The sequence below is a fragment of the Oncorhynchus tshawytscha genome, linkage group LG03 (genome assembly GCF_018296145.1).
Source record: "Oncorhynchus tshawytscha isolate Ot180627B linkage group LG03, Otsh_v2.0, whole genome shotgun sequence".
In the NCBI taxonomy this organism is placed as follows: Eukaryota; Metazoa; Chordata; class Actinopteri; order Salmoniformes; family Salmonidae; genus Oncorhynchus; species Oncorhynchus tshawytscha.
Window position 1 is genome coordinate 25,556,780 of NC_056431.1, and position 19,961 is coordinate 25,576,740.

Here is a 19,961-nt window from a genome sequence, read left to right on the forward strand (position 1 = left end):
CTCATTTGCAGCAACAACCTAGGGAATAGTTACAGGGGATGAATGAGCCAATTGTAAACTGGGGTTTTATTAGGTGCCCATGATGGTTTGAGGGCCAGATTGGGAATTTAGCCAGGACACCAGGGTTAACACCCATACTCTTACAATAAGTGCTCTGGGATCTTTAATGACCTCAGACAGTCAGGACACTCGTTTTACATCCCATCCGAAAGACAGCACCCTACACAGGGCAGTTTCCCCAATCAATGCCCTCGGGTATTGGGATATTATTTTAGACCAGAGGAAAGAGTGCCTCCTACTGGCCCTCCAACACCACTTCCAGCAGCATCTGTTCTCCCATCCAGGAACTGACCAGGACCAACCCTGCTTAGCTTCAGAAGCAAGCCAGCAGTGGTATGCAGGGTGGTATGCTGTTGGCATAAATATTCAGACTCTTTGCTATGAGACTCGAAATTGAGCTCCCTTAAGATGTTTTTACAACTTGATTGGAGTCCACCAGTGGTAAATTAAATTGATTGTAAATGATTTGGAAAGACACACACCTGTTTATATAAGGTCACACAGTTGACAGTGCATGTCAGAGCAAAAACCAAGCCATGAGGTCAAAGGAATTGTCCGTAGAGCTCCAGGACAGGATTTTGTAGAGGCACAGATCTGCGGAAGGGTACCAAAACATTTCTGAAGCATTGAAGGTCCCCAAGAACACAGTGGCCTCCATCATGCTTAAATGGAAGAAGTTTGGAACCACCAAGACTCTTCCAAAAGCTGTCCGCCCGGCCAAATTGAGCAATCGGGGGAGAAGGGCGTTGGTCACGGAGGTGACCAAGAACCCAATGGTCCGCTCTGACAGAGCTCCAGAGTTCCTCTGTGGAGACGGGAGAACATTCCAGAAGGTCAACCATCTATGCAGCACTCCACCAATCAGGCCTTTCTGGTAGAGTGGCCAGACGGAAGCCACTCCGTCTGCCATTCAGGCACACAACAGCCCGCTTGGCACCTAGAGGACTCTAAGACCATGAGAAATAAGATTCTCTGGTCTGATGAAACCAAGATTGAACTCTTTGGCCTGAATGCCAAGCGTCACGTCTGGAGGAAACCTGGCACCACTCCTACGGTGAAGCATGGTGGTGGCAGCGTCATGCTGTGGGGATGTTTTTCAGCGGCAGCGACTGGAGGACTAGTCAGGAGCAAGGGAAAGATGAACGGAGCAAAGTACAGAGAGATCCTTGATGAAAACCTGCTCCAGAGCGCTCAGGACCTCAGACTGGGAGCGAAGGTTCATCTTCCAACAGGACAACGACCCTAAGCACACAGCCAAGTCAACGCAGGAGTGGCTTCGGGACAAGTCTCTGAATATCCTTGAGTGGCCCAGCCAGAGCCCAGACTTGAACCCGATCGATCGTCTCTGGAGAGACCTGAAAATAGCTGTGCACGATGCTACCCTTCCAACCTGACAGCTTGAGAGGATCTGCAGAGAAGAATTGGAGAAACTCCCCAAATACATGTGTGCCAAGCTTGCAGAGTCATAACCAAGAAGCCTCAAGGCTGCAATCACTGCCAACAAAGTTGCTTCAACAATGTAAAGGGTCTGATTACTTTAAAAACGTTCATACATTTGCAGAAAAAAATCAAAACCTGTTTTTGCTTTGTGATAACGAGGTATTGTGTGTAGGTCGATCGAGGGGGGAGGGGTGATTAAATCCATTTTAGAATAAGTCTAACGTAACAACATGTGGGAAAAGTCAAGGGGTCTGAATACTTTCCCGAATTCACTGTATGTTTAGCTTTCTTAATGAACCAGAAAATCAACTGTTATTTCTGGTTGTTTGTCAAAGTTAGCTGGCTAACTCATTGCTCCTGCCTTGCAGTACACCCATCTGGCTAGGAGAGAACGCCACTCGTCTTTGAGATGACTAGTACTGGAGGACAATTACTTTCCACTCTGTAGTACTCTCATCTCACATTGATTCAGGACAGATTGGCATTTTTAATTGTTATAATTAGCCAGAGTGTTTTGGTTGTTGAAACGGCGGAGCGGTTGCTACACAACATGTCCTGTGGCTCTGTCATCGCTGTCTGAGTCGAACGTCATCATCTCAGGGTCTAGTGAGGGAGGCATGTCTAAAATAAAAGCCCTCAGGCTTTTGTTTTGGTCTTTGATTGTTTGAGTGTAAAATCGTCACCGTTCCAGCTCGTTAGCTCTGCCTTTGATTGATATGGGTGAACATTCTGGAGAGAAATTAATAATTAATTGGCAATTAGAGGGTGTATTCACAGCAAACTTTCCCTGTTTAATTTGGACGTCCACGTTTGCCAGTGAGTGAAGTGGTCAGGCAGCCTGTGGGCCCGACTGCTTGGGCTGTTCTGATTGATATGTACAATTTACCTCTCCCTGTGTGATAAGGTGAAATCGGCATAGATGTAATTATGTTGCCAACTGACGCAAGGTGTGGAGTGACACGTGTGTGTTAGGGTGTGGGGGTTGAGTGTGTGTGCATTTCTGTGTGTCTGTGTGTGTCTTCATTTGTCTGTATGAATATCTGCAGTCACACACACACACACACGTCCTGTCATGTAATGGGGTGTTACAAGTAGCCATGTTTTTTTCCCCTTCTAATTGCTCCATTTAACCCAAGCCTCCTTTTGTCTCCTGTGTTACCGTTCAGCCAATAAGCACAAGCCATGGATCGAGACGGAGTACCAGGGTATTGTCATGGAGAACGACAACACCGTTCTTCTCAACCCACCACTGTTCGCCCTGGATAAAGACGCTCCACTGCACTACGCAGGTGCAGTACAGTGTCGTGACATTGTATTAGTTAATGTGACGACTGTTGCTCATCGAATGGTTACAAGTTTCTAATTACGTGATTAACTGAATCAAGCAATTATTAACTCATTAACCTGGGGCACCATGGGAAAACTAGTTTTTATTGAGTTTCTATTTCCCAAATTAATATCAGAATATCGATTTTACAAAAGCCGCTAATTAACCAGTTGCCTCTATCAGTCTCATAATCTGAACGTCGTATAGCCCGTGTATCTGCACTGACCCGGGTCCCACTAATGAATTCGTACCACACCAATCTTAGTTGAATATTTATTTACTAAAAAGCTAAAATGATGATAAAAGATACACATAGACAAAACACATTATAGGCCATTGATTAGAACTTAGTATAACGGGCCAACACACTATGGCGCGTGTTACCCAAAATGAGAATTTCAAAAGAGAGAGAAAAAGAAGTACAAGAGAAATATACATTTGGGTGAATTTGTCAGCTATGCTATTCTAACCCTAGCCTTGCCTCAAACTGCCACTCTTTTGGGTCAGAATATAATGATGTAATTACGTGGGGGGTGATCTCTGGGGATTCTCTGCGTGGACCGTTCCGTTGTTCGATGACGCACTTCTCCTGCGCACCTCTTTGCTCGTCCTCCCGGTGTCCGTGTCCCTTTTGGCTTAGGAGTCTGTTCCCCCCTTTTCTCTGGAAGGGGTCTTCTGAGGACAGTCAGCTCTGTAGCTCAGAGCTCACAGCATAGGAATGAAACCCTTTAGATACCATGATTCGATGGGAGATGGAGGCTATGTGATTCGACTTGAATTCACCCGCTTAGACACAGCTACTCATCCGTAGCTTGGGTAGAAAAGGATTTCTTCGTCTTCAAACTTGCGTTGCGTTCTGGGTTGGTTGACTTTTTCAGACCCTGCTGCAGCTGGGGTCACGTAGTCCTGTTGTAAATTCTATACTCACAGGTTGTATACCCTTGGGTCAGAAGTGGGCGTAGCCGCCTTTAGAGCAATTCTCTGGGCGTACCACGTTAATGAGGCAAGGGCTAGATTTTTCTCAAATCCCATTTTAGACAACTAACTTAACATTTCATCTTCCCCAAAACATTCTCTTTGATTTGGATATTTTCCATACAACGTACAATGTATAAACATCAAACATATACTAGGAAAACCCTTCACATTACAATGTTTTCGTAATAACGTCATCTATTAACCTTTAATAACAGAACAAAAATGACATACATTTTCATAGTCTATCTATCGTCATGACCACCATTGTGGCTGACGGAAACCATTGTTCCAAAGTCCCTTTATTTCATGTTTAATGTTCTGAGGCTGGTTCTTCATAGTGACAGGACAAAGGAATTTGTCTGTGGCCTTAGATTTACCAGGGGCGTGGGGGCCATAAAACCCCCCCACGTCTTCAAACCCCTTGATCTCTCCTCCTCTGTTGGGGTTGAGAGATAATCTGTAGGGTTGTGGTCTCCTGTAACCTGACCTGATCAAGACAGTCATGACAACAGGCATGGTTAGAATGATGGGGGGCCACTTGGCAGTCCTCCTATAGCAAATCAGGACTCTCCCACATAATAAGCATGATAAAATATTAGCATTGAAAGTATGGTAGCAATTTATTTTACGGTATAAATATTACCGGGTGTTAACTAATTAAACCGAGTATAAACATAAAACATATTGCCATTTGGAACATATTTGCTATTGGTTACAATGGCCATGGTTAGCATATTGAAAACCGAGTCTCACAATACCCCTACAGTGAGTAAGCATTTTGTAGAGGGGAAATTGTTAGAAATTGAAAATGGTATGCCATCCTAAAATCAGAGTGAACGTTGTAAAATGGTAATTACACAATAATAACCTATGAAGCGCCATCATTTGTCGCCAGAAAGTTCACATTGTTACCACACAATTTGGCAAATACCAGTGGAACAAGTACCGTAAAATAAAGCACTACCGAAAGGATTTTGCTGTGCACTCCCAGAAGCATTACAAATATTAACATGGAAAATAATCATATCTGTCCTGTCCTCTATTTTTAGGGCTGCCCCAATAGTTGGTGTATAATTCTATTCCTGGGTACTGCGCTGGTCCTCCACAGCCAAGTGAAATTCAATTATTTGTATTCATTGGGAACATTATATGCCCTGTGCTCACAGAAATCATTATGGTACACGTTTCCCAACTGGGACAATAAAATGATTGATTGGATCATGTAACATCACATGGGGTTCATTGAAATAGATCACTGAATTTCATGTTGTTCATTTTAGCCATTGAAGACTCTATTTGAGTAAATCCGTCAATGTAAATCATCAAAATGTCACGAAGTTAAATTAGTACTAAAATGAGTTGCCCCCCCCTCTCCTCCAGGTGAGATCTGTGGCTTCCGGGTGCACAATGGGCCCTCGGGATCCAGTTCGGTCCAGTTTGAGGCGGTGGTTCTGGACCGCTCGACAGGGGAGGGCCTGGTCCGCTCTAAAGAGCCATTGGACTGTGAGAGCCAGCGGGAGCACAGCTTCACCATCCAGGCCTATGACTGTGGAGAGGGCCCCGATGGAGCCAACAGCAAGAAGTCCCACAAGTGAGATACACTACATTACCCTAAAGGTCAAATAGGTTTCATGGATTGGATTGTTGTCAGAGGTTATACTGGTTATTGTAGTTTGGAGAATGATTAAACCTTGGGTATTTGCCACTGCTATGCTTGATCCATACCATACTATATTACCATGCAGTTATGTATGTATTGACTTCTCTTCATTCATCTTTATCACGCTCTTTACTTTTCTCCTATTTCTCTTTCTTTTCTTTCTTTCTCTCTCTTTCTTTCAGGGCCACGGTGCATGTACGTGTGAACGACGTAAACGAGTTCTCCCCAGTGTTCGTGGAGCGTCGCTACGAGGCCTCCGTCCCAGAAGGCCGTCTGTTCGACCACATCGTGCGCGTTGAGGCCCTCGACGCAGACTGCTCCCCGCAGTACAGCCAGATCTGCTTCTACGACATCATCACCCCCAACGTTCCCTTTGTCATCGATAACGATGGTGAGAACTACAGCTACCACAATAGAGCTGGGCTTTACAGCAGATTTCCACAAATAAACAAGGATCTGGCTAGTCTTTACCAGAGCCGTTTAGAATATGTTTATCTAAATATATGGCTCTGGTCTTGACATTTTGTTTATTTCATTCATATACTATAAAATTGAATGTAGTGTGTGAGTTGACATCTTGTCACCAATGAAAACAACAGTTAGCATGCTGATGACTACCAATCTGTAAAAATATGAGTTCATTTCCCTGTTCTATTTTGATTGTCTCCAGTTGGTCTTGTTGCTATGTACGTTGCTAGAGAATGACCGGTCCCTTAAGTAGTCACTCACTCACTCCTCCACCATTTCCAAGTATCTTGCTCACCCATTTTGCAGTTTTTATGCTAAAGCATTCCTTTTGTACCACAATGAGCAGATTTGCAGCCTGTTTTTGCTGTAAGAAACACAGTTTGACTCCCGCCTTCACAAGTAGATAGTCCTAGCTTTCAGAAAAACATACGTGTGCGTAGGTAGTAGTTGTGTAAGCAAAGCTTATGCATCAACATTGCTAGGGCAGGTTTCTTTGAACAGAGCCCAGAGGACAATAGGTTCAGGGGGGTTAGGCCTTAGTCTAGTGTTTCCGTTGATCTTGTAGACATGTTTCCTCTGAGGAGAAGGCTTTGATTTCAGTCTGCAAGACTGCCATTGACGGGCTAATGGTGGGAGATCGATAGCGTGCATTTTGTAATATGACAACAGAAAAGGGGAAGGCAGATGTTCTCAGGAGTCAGGTTTTTACTTTGCACAATTGGCAGTGACTGGGGAGGAGGTTGCAGTGGATCAGAAGTTCCTTTAATATATGGGTCAGGCTGCTGGGCCCAGATGAAGCACAGAGACTTTTTTTTGTTTCTGCCCGGGCGGTTTAAGTGCCCTAGTATTGTCATTGTCTCTCTCTCTCTCCCACTCTACCTCTATATTTCTCTTTCATCCCTCCATTTCGCAGTCTTTCTTTCTCTCCCGTCTCGCATTGTCTTCGGGCCGGTCGTGCAGGTTCCGTCAACCATATCTTTGTTACATTCTCTCTTCGTCTCTAGATATAAGAAGAAACTTTATTCATTATTTTAGTTCTCTCTTCTCTCTCCCTCCCTTGTCGTTGCCTTTTCCGTTTGAATATACTGCACTGAACTCTACTGTGTGTGCGCGTAGGTGTGGTGAGAGTGTGTGTATAGGAGTGCATACTTTTCATGCTGTGCTTTTGAGTGAGTGAATGACTGTTTTTGTATTGTACTGTACATAACTCTCTCTCCCCCTCCGTCCCTCATTTCCCATCTCCTAGGTAACATTAAGAACACAGAGCCATTGGATTCGAAGCGCCAGCGTGTCCACACCTTCTGGGTGACCGCGTTCGACTGTGGCAAGAACCGAGCTCAGGCCGACGCCCAGGTCGTCGTCACGGTCAAACCATCCTGCAAACCCGGCTGGATCGGTAATCAATAACACTAAACGCATCATCACCCTCATTATTCATGACTAATTCATCTGTCTCCTCAGTGGTGGTGTGGAATGGACCTATTCCCTATATAGTGCACTACTTTTGAACAAAGCCCTAGGGTCCGTCGACAAAAGCAGTACACTACAGTATCTAGAGAATAGGGTGTAATTTGGGACACAGGCTGTATCTTTGTTGGAACTACATTAGTGTCTGAAATGATACTGTAGCATATAGAATGGACGTTGTTGGGTTCAATTTTGCAGACTTCAATTGAGAAAATGGTGATAACCAAAGCTGACAATACTACTTGATAACTTAATTGGTGTGAGTGGTCGAGGGACACAACTTACCTTTGCCTTTAGAGCCTAATTATCCTAACATGAATGACTCATCAACACAGATTTTTTGTACAGACCTCATAACTTTTTCCACAGTTTGTTACTTTACACCCTTATTCTAAAATATATATATTTTAAATCCCTGAATCTACACATAATACCCCATAATGACATAGCAAAAAACAGGTTTTTAGACATTTTTGGAAATGCATTCAAATTAAAAAACTAGCACATTTCCGTAAGTATTCACAATTTTTACTCTGTACTTTATTGAAGCACCTTTGGAAGCGATTTCAGCCTCGAGTCTTCATGGCAGTGGCGATTACAGCCTTGAGTCTTCATGGCAGTGGCGATTACAGCCTTGAGTCTTCATGGCAGTGGCGATTACAGCCTTGAGTCTTCATGGCAGTGGCGATTACAGCCTTGAGTCTTCATGGCAGTGGCGATTACAGCCTCGAGTCTTCATGGCAGTGGCGATTACAGCCTTGAGTCTTCATGGCAGTGGCGATTACAGCCTCGAGTCTTCATGGCAGTGGCGATTACAGCCTTGAGTCTTCATGGCAGTGGCGATTACAGCCTCGAGTCTTCATGGCAGTGGCGATTACAGCCTCGAGTCTTCATGGCAGTGGCGATTACAGCCTCGAGTCTTCATGGCAGTGGCGATTACAGCCTCGAGTCTTCATGGCAGTGGCGATTACAGCCTCGAGTCTTCATGGCAGTGGCGATTACAGCCTCGAGTCTTCATGGCAGTGGCGATTTTAGCATGTAAATCTTGGTGGAGCAAACTCCCCCAAAATTGTTTAAATGAAGGGGGCATTGAAAGTGCTTAGAATATTCATTGACATTTCTCCAAAACAGGCTGTAGGTTACATGTGCACCAACAAGTCAGAACAGTAGGCAAAATTATGAGGAGGAAAGGGACCAAATGATTAGGGTGAGGCACATTGCTACTAACAGCTTACTACACAACATACACTTATTATGACTTTCTTAGCTATAGTATACATATCTCCCTGGCATATTACATCATTTAAGAAGCAGCATACAAGACATTTTTGGACTCACCTTGTTGTGCTGTGCTCACTTGAACAGGACATTTTGTCATCAATCTTTGTCATCAAAGTCTGGCATTCTCTGGATTTATGGTGCTTTCACGACAACTGAGAAAAACGAGGTTGAATCATGAGGTCAGTGATTTTCAGGCCCAAGCTCTAGAAAGAGGCCCAAGTTCCCGACTTGCAAATTCTAAGTTGGTTGACCGTTCAAAACCTATTTTCCCAGTCGGAGCTTGTTTTTTTTTCAGAGTTCCCAGTTGTCTTAAACTCACTGAAGTTTTCCAAGATCAGAGTTTCCAGTTGTTTTAAATGCAACAGAAGTCATGCTGGATTAACAGCATGGCCAATGTGTTCAACCTTTTCTGGCCCATGGTGTTGCATGGGCAACCCTTGGGGTGGCTGGGTAGCCTAGTGGTTAGAGTGTTGGGCTAGTAACCGGAAGGTTGCAAGTTCAACCCCCCGAGCTGACAAGGTACAAATCTGTCGTTTTGCCCCTGAACAGGCAGTTAACCACTGTTCATATGCCGTCATTGAAAATAAGAATTTGTTCTTAGCTGACTTGCCTAGTTAAATAAAGGTTAAAAAAATGTAAATGTTTATCCTTTTAAGCTTGGAAAGGAGACCCTTAAACCCAGACTTGGACCACACACCCTCTCCTCTGAATAGCAGACTATTGATTGCTTTGCAATGCTTGTAGTTAGCCACTGATTCCTTACAAACCACTCAATGTTGAATTTGCGATTTCCAACTTGTTGTGTAATGTTTAGATCCAATGGCAGATGAGCATCAATACATTTTATTTCTCTTCATATGACAAGGATTGAAAAGGATTTGCCAGTAGATTGTCGACTTGTTTCAGGATGATGACTGCTTGTCTAGCTTGCTAGCTAAGATTTTTAAAGTATGATGTTCACATGATCAGTTCAATCAAAGCTACGGTAGATATAACATGATTTGACGTCATTTTGACGTCCTTTTATCTGTAGCCAATGACCTTGTGTCTTCTTGGATAGGCATCTCTAAAGTAAATCTATAAGCACCACCCAAAGGGCTTGTATTTTCAAGCTCTCCCCGTAGATTTTGCGGTGACAGTGTCCCCATGAGTGAAAGAACACTGAGCCAATCACGACGCAACTAGAGAACATTAACAACGCCTACGCTCTGTATTTTCCTTTGGCTGACCCACCACCAGATAAAGTACTGAGCCACCACCAGATAAAGTACTGAGCTAGTCTGTAAGCTGAATTCTGGAGCTGCCTTACTCAAGAAAGCATAAATGTTTGTATGCAGCTTTATTTAAAAAATTATAAATCTTTTTCAAACTGATATGTGACATCGTATTAATGCCAAAATAACATGCAAAACAGGCAACAAAGCTGCCCTGAATGACAGGTCACTGCTTATTGGGTATGATGCTACAAGCTTGGCACACCTTTATTTGGGGAGTTTCTCCCATTCTTCTCTGCAGATCCTCTCAAGCACTGTCAGGTTGGATGGGGAGCATTGCTGCACAGTTGTTCGATCGGGTTCAAGTCCGAGCTCTGGCTGGGCCACTCAAGGACATTCAGAGACCCGAAGCCACTCCTGCGTTGCTTTGCTGTGTGCTTAGACAAGTTTTCATCAAGGATCTCTCTGTACTTTGCTACATTCATCTCTCCCTCGATCCTGACTAGTCTCCCAATCTCTGCCGCTGAAAAACATCCCCACAGCATGATGCTGCTACCACCATGCTTCACCGTAGGGATGGTGCCAGGTTTCCTCCAGAAGTGACGTTTGGCATTCAGGCCAAAGAGATCAATCTTGGTTTCATCAGACCAGACCAGAGAATCTTGTTTCTTTACCTTTTGGCAAACTCCAAGAGGGCTGTCATGTGAATTCTACTGAGGAGTGGCTTCCGTCGGGACACTCTACCAGAAAGGCCTCCTTGGTGGAGTGCTGCAAAAATGGGTGTCCTTCTGGAAGGTTCTCCCGTCTCCACAGAGGGGCCCTGTCAGATTGACCATCGGGTTCTTGGTCACCTCCCTGACCAAGGCCCTTCTCCCCCGATTGATCTGTATGGCCGGGCAGCCAGCTCTAGAAAGAGTCTTGGTGGTTCCAAACTTCTTCCATTTAAGAATGATGCAGGCCACTGTGTTCTTGGGGACCTTCAATGCTGCAGAAATGTTTTGGTACCCTTCCACAGATCTGTGCCTCGACACAATCCTGTCTCGGAGCTCTACGAACAATTCCTTCGACCTCATGGCTTGGTTTTTGCTCTGACATGCACTGTCAACTGTGGGACCTATATAGACAGGTGTGTGCCTTTCCAAATCATGTCAAATCAATTGAATTTACCACAGGTTGACTCCAAGGTGTATAAACGTCTCAAGAATGATAAATAGAAACAGGATGCACCTGAGCTCAATTTCGAGTCTCATAGCAAAGGGTCAGAATACTTATGTAAAAAAGGTAGTTATTTTTTATTTTATTTTTTTGCAACAAAAAAATAGAAAGTTATTTTCGCTTTGTCATTATGGGGTATTGTGTGTCGATTGATGAGGAAAAATTGTAATGAAACGTAACAAAATGTGGAAAAAGTCAATGGTTCTGAATACTTTCCTAATGCACTGTATTTTGATGGTTTATTTTCTCTGTTGGTTTTCAGGCTGGTCGAAGCGGGTGGAGTATACCCCCGGGTCAGGCAGCATTCCCCTGTTCCCCAGTTTGCACCTGGAAACCTGCGAAGAGACTGTGTGGAACATCCAGGCCACCGTAGAGCTGCAGACTGGCCATATTGGGAAGGGCTGTGACAGGGACAGCTACTCAGACCGATCAGTGCGCAGACTCTGTGGTGAGTGCTGCTTGAGTCTGGGCTATTCATGATGGACTCAATCTTTGGGATAATAATGTGTGACTATTTGAAGATTGGAATGGAGCATGCTCAAGTCACATAGGTTTTAGCCCTATTACCCACATAAGCATAAAAATACCTTGCATTTGTGGTGTGTGCGTAAATGAAATGAAGTTATCCAGTCATGCATTTCGGGAGAGTACAGGCCCTGATATTCTTTGACCTTACAATATCAGCTTACATTTATTGAGTCCAAATGTCAGCTCGTTAAGGCATTAACGTGTTTAGAGTTAGTAAGTAGAGTTATGCAGCAACATTGGAGTGAGTCAAAAGGGGGGTTTGAACTCCCAACCTGAAACAAGCACATTACCCACAGACAGTCCCAAAAGACTTAATGCTTCTAAGGCCTTTACCAAGGCTTTCGTTGTACAGTATGTCATTCATAATTTCACTCCTGTCTCACCAGGTGCTGTGAGAGGTGAAGTGGACTTACTCCCGCCCCCGTCCCCAGCAGCCAATTGGACCTCAGCCTTGCCCACCCTCCCTTCTTCTGATTCATCCCTGGTGTTCTCCTTCAATGGCTCCACCCATGTTGCCATGGTACCCGACTCTATTGCCGCAGCCGTATCTGGAGACCATTTCACCCTCCAGCTGTGGATGAGAAGGGGTGGGATCAACACCCAGCCTCCGACTAATCAGGCCAGAGGAAACCGCAGGGAGGAGGAGACTATCGTCTGCAGTACCGTCAAGAATGGTCAGTCAAATGGTCAGTCACAACTGTCAGTCAAAGTAAAAAATACTTTAAAGTACTAAGTCGTTTTTTGGTGTATCTGTACTTTACTATTTATATTTTTGACAACTTTTACTTTTATTTTGCTACATTCCTAAAGAAAATATTGTAATGTTTACTCCCATACATTTTTTCTGACACCCAAAAAGTACTCATTACATTTTTAATGCTTAGCAGGACAGGAAAATTGTCCAATTCACTCACTTATCAAGATAACATCCCTGGTCATCCCTACTGCCACTGATCTGGCAAACTCACGAAACACAAATGCTTAATTTGCTAATTATGTGTTGGAGTGAAACCCCTGGCTATCTGTAAATGAACAAAAACAAGAAAATTGTGCCATTTGGTTAATATAAGCAATTTTTAAAATTATTTTAACTTTTGATACTTAAGTATATTTAAAAGCAAATATTTTTAGACTTTTACTCAAGTGGTATTTTACTGGGTGACTCATTTTTACTTGAGTCATTTTCTATTAAGGTATCATAACTTTTTTTTAATATAAGATTTTTTATATATATATTTTTTAATTCAGGGGGTGGATCAGCTTTAATATTACGGATAGATTGTTGCTTCCATTAATGTAATTTTCTGCATTTCCAATCCCCCATATATTTTTTTGGTAATGTATCTTTTACTTTTACTCAAGTATGGCAATTGGGTACTTTTCCCACCGCTATATATATATATATATATATATATATATATATATATATATATATATATATATATATATATATATATATATATATATATATATAAAGCCATATATAAATATATATATATATATATAAAACCAGTCAAAAGTTTGGACACACCTACTCATTCAAGGGGTTTTCTTTATTTTTACTATTTTCTACATTGTAGAATAATAGTGAAGACATTAAAACTATGAAATGCACATATGGAATCATGTAGTAACCAAACAGGAGACAAATGGCTGTGACACATGGGTTTAATCCTAGACACATGAAAAGTGGGATGTATACAGAGGGTACGGGGCAACAGAAGATGAACAGCAGATGGGTAATGATCTTGGAGATGGGGAAAGGGACCATTTTAAAATGGGAGAAAGTTTGCGGGACTCTACCCGGAGGGGCAGATCTCGGTTGCACAGCCATACTCTCTGCCCGAGACGATACCGGGGTGCCGGGGTCCGGTGGTGGTCCGCTTGTCTCCGATACTGCGAGGTAGTCTTGAGAAGAGCCGACCGGGCTCTCTTCCAGGTACAGCGGCGGACAAACATCTGGGCTGAGGGAATGCCGACCTCTTGCTCCAGGAAGAGCGGAGGCTGATAACCCAGGGAACACTCAAAAGGTGAGAGCCCGGTGGCAGAGCAGGGGAGGGTGTTGCGGGCGAAAAGTCGTCTCCAGCTCTTGATTGACTTGCTCCAACTGGCTGTTGGACTGAGGGTGGAACCCGGCGAACACGCTGACCGACGACCCAATGAATGTACAGGGCACCTTCCAGAACCTGGACAAGAACTGAGGACCCCTATCGGAGACCATGTCCGCCGGGAGTCCATGGATCCATAAGACGTGCTGCACCATGAGCTAGGCCGTCTCTTTGGCATAGGGATCTTGGGGAAAGGAATGAAATGGGCGGCTTTGGAAAACTGGTCCACTACAGTCAGGATGGCGGTGTTGCCATCAGATGGGGGGAGACCCGTGACGAAGTCCAGGGATATGTGAGACCAGGGACGGTGAGGGACAGGCAGTGGCTCAATGAGACCAGCCAGAGCTTGCCGAGGAGTCTTGTTCTGCTCACAGATCATGCAGGCGGCGACGAATGCGGAATGCCCGGGACCATGATAGGCCACCAAAAGCATTGCCATACAAAGGTGAGGGTCTGACGGAAGCCCGGGTGGCAGGTAACTCTGGAGAAGTGGGGCCACTCCAGGACCAAGGGGCGGACAGAGTCAGGAACAAAGATCCGACTATCTGGCCCCTCTATCGGCTGGGAATTCTGGGTGTCATGGACCTTCTTCCCTCTGCCCCAGCTGAGTGCCGTCGCCAGACACGAGGTGGAAAGGATAGTCTCAGGGTCCGAGGGTGGAGCCGCAGGGCTATAGTGGCGTGACAGTGCTTTCGGCTTGTTATTCTTGGATCCCGGTCGGTAGAAGAGGGAGAAGTTAAACTGGGTGAAAAGCAGGGCCCACCTAGCTTGCCTGGTATTAAGAGGCTTGGTGTTGCGGAGATATTCCAGGTTCTTGTGATCCGTCCACACAATGAATGGCTGTTCTGCCCGCTCCAACCAGTGACTCCACTCCTCCAACACCATCTTCACCACGAGAAGCTCACGATTCCCCACATCGTAATTCCTCTCCTTGGTTTTGAGGCAATGGGAGAAGGCGCAGGGATGTAACTTGAGGTCCAGGGCAGAATGCTGGAACAGGACAGAGATCACTCTGACATCCAAAGCATCGGTCTCCACCACGCACTGACGGGACGCGTCAGGAAGAACCAATATGGGAGCTGTGGTGAAGCGGTGCTTCAGGTCCCGGAACGCCCGGTCAGCAGCTGGGGACCATGTGAATGGAATCTTGGGAGAGGTGAGTGTAGACAGGGGGAAGCCAGGGCATTGTAACCTCAGATAAAGTGTTGATAAAAGTAGGAAAATCCCAGGAAACGTTGCAGCTGCACTCTGGACATAGGCTGGGGCCAATTCACAACAGCTCTCACCTTTATCGGATCCATCTGTACATTCCCTGCAGCGATGATGTAACCAAGGAAGGGGATGGTGGAGCAATGACATTCTAATTTCTCCGCTTTCACAAAAAGCTGGTTCTCCAGCAGGAGCTGGAGGACCTGTCGGACATGGAGCACATGTTATTGGGCTGAGTGGGAGAACATGAGGATGTTGTCGAGGTAGACGAAGACGAACCGGTTCAACATGTCGCGGAGAACGTCGTTAACTAGGGCCTGGAACACAGCTGGGGTGTTGGTAAGGCTAAATGGCATGACCAGATATTTGTAGTGACTGCTGGTTGTGTTGAAGGCAGTCTTCCAATCGTCCCCTTTCTGTATCCACACCAGGTGGTAGGCGTTCCACAGGTCCAACTAGGAGAAAATGGTGGCCCCCTGGAACAGCTCGAAGACCGAGGCGATGAATGGTAGTTGGTAGCGGTTCTTCACCGTGATGTCATTGAGACCCCGGTAGTCAATGCATGGGCGCAGGGTTTTGTCCTTCTCTACAAAGAAGAACCCTGCGCCGACGGGGGAGGCAGAAGGATGGATACACCCTGCAGCTAGATAGTCCTCGATGTAGGTCTCGATAGCCATGGACCCGACAGAGAGTACAGTCATCCCCGGGGTGGTGTGGTTCCTGGGAGAAGGTTGATCCCGCAGTCATAGGGTCGGTGCAGAGGAAGTGAAGTGGACCGGACATTACTGAAAACCTCCCGGAGGTCCTGGTACTCCGTGGGAATGAAAGAGGTCCGGGGAAACTTTGTAGCCCACAGGAAGATGTCCCAGGGCAGGCTGCGCTGACATCAGGCAATGGGCATGGTAGAATGGGCTCCAACCCATGATGGCACCAGCAGTGCAGTTTATTAAGGGATTGTGTCGCTGGTGCCAAGAGAATCCTAATATCACAGGAACCTGAGGAGACTTAATTAGCATGAATTGAATTGCCTCGCTGTGATTCCATGACACTCGTAGATTGATGGGAGTGATATTGCAGGTGACCTGGCCCCGTCCAACGCTCTAACATTCATGGGAATGGAGCGGGGCTGAGTGGGGATGCCTAGCTCAGACGTCAGGGTAGCGTCTATCAAACTCTTATTGGCCCCAGAGTTGAGGAGTACCCGGAGAGATTTCGACTGGTTCCCCCACAGCAGGATGGCATGGAAAGGGGTGCGAGTAAGGGGAGAGGAAAAATTCTCCATATGGCCCACCAGAGTACTCGCCCCTACCTGGTGAGCCTGATCTTTTAGTGGACAGAAGGACACTAAATGACCAGTAGTCCCGCAATACAACTCTTCGTGTGAAGCCGGTGGAAAGACGTTCGGCTGGGGACAGCCTCTCTCTGCCTAGTTGCATCAGCTCGGGAAGAGGTAAATCGGCAGACTTTGGAGACTCTCGGGGGAACTCGGCTATCCTCGAGTGTTCTCGGCCATGGAGACGTCAGGGACTTTTGGGATGCCTCGGAGGCGAGGTCGATTTTCCTACATCCCCGTAGCCGCTCAGCGATTACAGGTTCCATGCACTTTCAGCTGCCAACGTGCAGAAATCCACTGCATAGTCTACCACATTGCACAAGTCTTGCCAAAGCTGGAGTAACTTCCAGGCAGCCTCTCTCCCGGAGAATCGAAAACCATCACCTCTGCCACAAACCCCTCCAGACTGAAGCATAGGCCAACTGTTGTTCCCACACGGCCGTAGCCCAGGCGACAACCCTCGATAACGCCCAACAAGTTCCAGACTCTCCAGCGAAGCGCTCCAGGGTAGGTAAGGTGAAGAATATAAAATATATTGTGATTTGTTTAACACTTTTTTTGGTTACTACACAATTCGTATGTGTTATTTCATAGTTTTGATGTCTTCATTATTATTCTACAGTGTAGAAAATTGTCAAAATCAAGAAGAACTCTGGAATGAGTAGGTGTCCAAACTTTTGACTGGTACTGTATATATATATTTTTTGATACAGTACCCTCAGCACCCCTACTTCCCACCGCTATGTACACTGTATCTTTATGGCTCTGCTTCAGTCTAATTCTATGAAGACTATGGCGAGGAAATATGAAAAGCCTTTTGTTGTGAGATGCACTGCCTGTATCTCATATTCCGTCTGCAAGTTTTGTCTTAAATGCTGTTTTCTGTCTACTGACTGCCAGTCTCCTCTCCCTGTTCCTCAGACGACTCCTTCTCCCACTACTCTCTCTCTGTTCACGGCTGCCGTCTATCTCTTTTCTACTGGCCCGACGTCTCCGCTGCGCGGCCCGTAAAATTCCTCTGGAAACTGGAGCAGGTACTATGGGAATGCTGCTGGATGAGGCTGGAACAGATTTTCTTCAATAAACTGTTGCTAGAAGGAGAGCTATGAGTGAAAGAACCATTCAAAAACGCCAACGCTCACTTAATGCCAGTTTAATTTGTATTTATTTATTTATTTTGAAGACAACTGCATTAAGTAGGGTTACAACCCAGGGCTCCTGATCTCAAGGCAGACTCGCTAGCTACAAGGGAAAGGGAAGACCTAGTCAGTTACACAACTGAATGCATTCAACCGAAATGTGTCTTCTGCGTTTAACCCTACCCTTCTGAATCAGAGAGGTGCGGGGAACTACCTTAATCGACATCATCGGCAGTTGTTGTGGGGGTTAACTGCTTAGCTCAAGGGCAGAACAGCAGATTTTTTCACCTTGCCGGCTTGGGGATTCAAACATGCAACCTTTTGGTTACTGTCGCAATGCTCTACCTGCTAGGCAAGGATATTTCCCTTGGGGGAATTTGTAAATATGGGAATGGACAAAGAGCAAGGGGATTGGAAAGAATAGGATTTGGATGAGAGGCAGGGGCAGAGGGGATAAGGGGATGGTGGGGTTGTGTGGTTTTGGTTGGAGGGGGGACTAAGTGGTTTTGGCTGGGGTTACTGGTCGTAGACAGCTTAAACTGGGTAGGATTATAGGGGCCAAGCTGATACAGATAAGATTTGGCATATCCCTCTGTCTCTCTTCTGCAACAATATATGTTACAGTGCTCAGTCTGGTGTCATGGGTGGTGTTCAGTAGAAACAAAAGGGATAAAACATTTAGAAACATTTAGATATTATATGGGATAAGTTCATGTAGCACATCTAGTAGATTTTTTTTAGTTCTCCTGTTTTGTGTACACAACCCAAGTGTTCAGCTGTTTCTTGACCTTTGACCTATTGTGTCTTCATGTCCTTCTTTCCTCGCTAGGTGTGTGACAGTGAATGGCATCACCTGTCCCTCAGTGTCCAGTTCCCCTCTGTGACACTGTACGTGGACGGAGTCACCTTCGACCCCGCCCTCATCCACGACAACGGAGCCATACCCAACCCTGCCCCACGACAGCGACTGGTCATAGGCGCCTGCTGGGGTAACGATTGGTTAAACCAAAGACAGTACAGTATGAAGATTGGTGATTTTAGTCTATCACACTTGTAGGCGATGTCATGGTGACGTCAGCAAGCCAAGCTCACGTTATCGTGTCTAACAGTCGTCTGGTGTTGAAATGCGCAAATTAAAGCCACTCCTTCGATATAAAGTTGTTTTTCACAAAAATTCAAACGTTTCAGTTTGTCACTTTCATGAGGTTAGAGTAATAATGTTCAACTACTTAAGATATTGGCTCGAGTCTAGGTTGTGCCTTTTAGATTTAGAGAAAATAAACAACTAAGGAAGATTTTTTTTTACTTCTCTCATTGACGTCCCAAACCCTGGTGTCGTGTCTTTGGCTGTGCCGGATTAATTGCTATGACATGCTATTCTGTAAAATACTTTCTCCGTAATTAATATCACCTGATTGAGCTAATCGAGTAAATGTAATTAACTAGAGAGTCGGGCACCACGAAATAATATTTATAGAGCTGTTATCTTCTGAATAAACTCTTAAAGATTTAGCAATATTTTACATCAATAGCAGTCCACATTAATCGTCATCTTACTTCAGTCTCATATTCTGAAAGTTGTAAATTCTTGGTTATCTGCAAGAATCCTGGCTAACAAGTTGAATCAGTCAGCAATACAAAATTGGGTTTAATTATTTTTTTACTACATACCTAACTAATCACACAGAATAACATATACAAAGAATTAATTATACCTGGATAATTCTTTATGTCATAGGAAACGTCCCTCGTGGGCGGAACATATATGACAGCTTGTTACACAAAAGAAAAGGGGTGGGGTTTGAGTGAAAGAGCGGGAGACTGGGGGAGCAAAGGGAAGAAGCTGGGCTATCGTAAATACAATATCTTATGCATTCTAAATTACCACCCATTTGGAAAAGGAAAATGCAATAAATATTTACTCTGAGCTGCGCTTCAGTAGGTTGGTGGGAGGTGGAAGGCGGTGTTGCCAAACCGAGTCCTCTGTCCTTTGAAGAATGTCTCTGGTGGTCCCTTGGATAAATTGTAGTGATGTCGTTGTGTGGTAGATGGGATACTCTGTCTGTTCCTTCCTAACCTGCGTTTGCAGCTGCGGTCGCTAACTCAACGGCTAGGCGGTATCACTTCTGCCGTGAATAAGAGTTCAAAGTTCATATCATTCGCAACCAAAGCTCATGCTGATGATGGCTTCGTTCTGTAGTTTTTTTCTGAACCATTCTGACATGGGATCCTCATCCTCACATCCGCGGAACAGATAGTTATGTTGTAGTCAAGCGCTTATATAGGAAGGAAGTGTGTGAAAAGGTTACAACCTCTGTCTCTTCACGTGGGCGGGCCACTGAGTGAGCAGCCCTAATTTATGAAAACCCACATCTCACATTTTAGAAGCTAAAATCACATTTCATCCCATCACAAATAATTTCATATTCAAACATTTAAATTGAACAACAATTCCATGTGAATCTGATAACTCTGATGTATAGACTTTCCATTGTGGAGTTTATGTCATCTTTTCATTGATGAGAATGTCTCAG

At 44.9% G+C, this 19,961-nt stretch overlaps 1 protein-coding gene across 5 annotated transcripts in view; it reads left to right on the top strand.

Annotated features, from left to right (window-relative positions):
- LOC112246560 (calsyntenin-3-like) overlaps positions 1-19,961 on the top strand; it is a 36,357-nt gene that overhangs the window by 3,126 nt on the left and 13,270 nt on the right. For 4 of the 5 annotated variants that reach the window (XM_042312959.1, XM_042312936.1, XM_042312954.1 and 1 more), the window contains 8 exons: positions 2,667-2,789; positions 5,186-5,396; positions 5,648-5,856; positions 7,180-7,329; positions 11,373-11,558; positions 12,025-12,324; positions 17,210-17,322; positions 18,257-18,416. In XM_042312959.1, coding sequence (XP_042168893.1) covers positions 2,667-2,789; positions 5,186-5,396; positions 5,648-5,856; positions 7,180-7,329; positions 11,373-11,558; positions 12,025-12,324; positions 17,210-17,322; positions 18,257-18,416 — 1,452 coding nt within the window. The remainder of the gene's footprint in view (positions 1-2,666; positions 2,790-5,185; positions 5,397-5,647; positions 5,857-7,179; positions 7,330-11,372; positions 11,559-12,024; positions 12,325-17,209; positions 17,323-18,256; positions 18,417-19,961) is intronic. The other variant, XM_042312947.1, reaches the window with a different exon arrangement.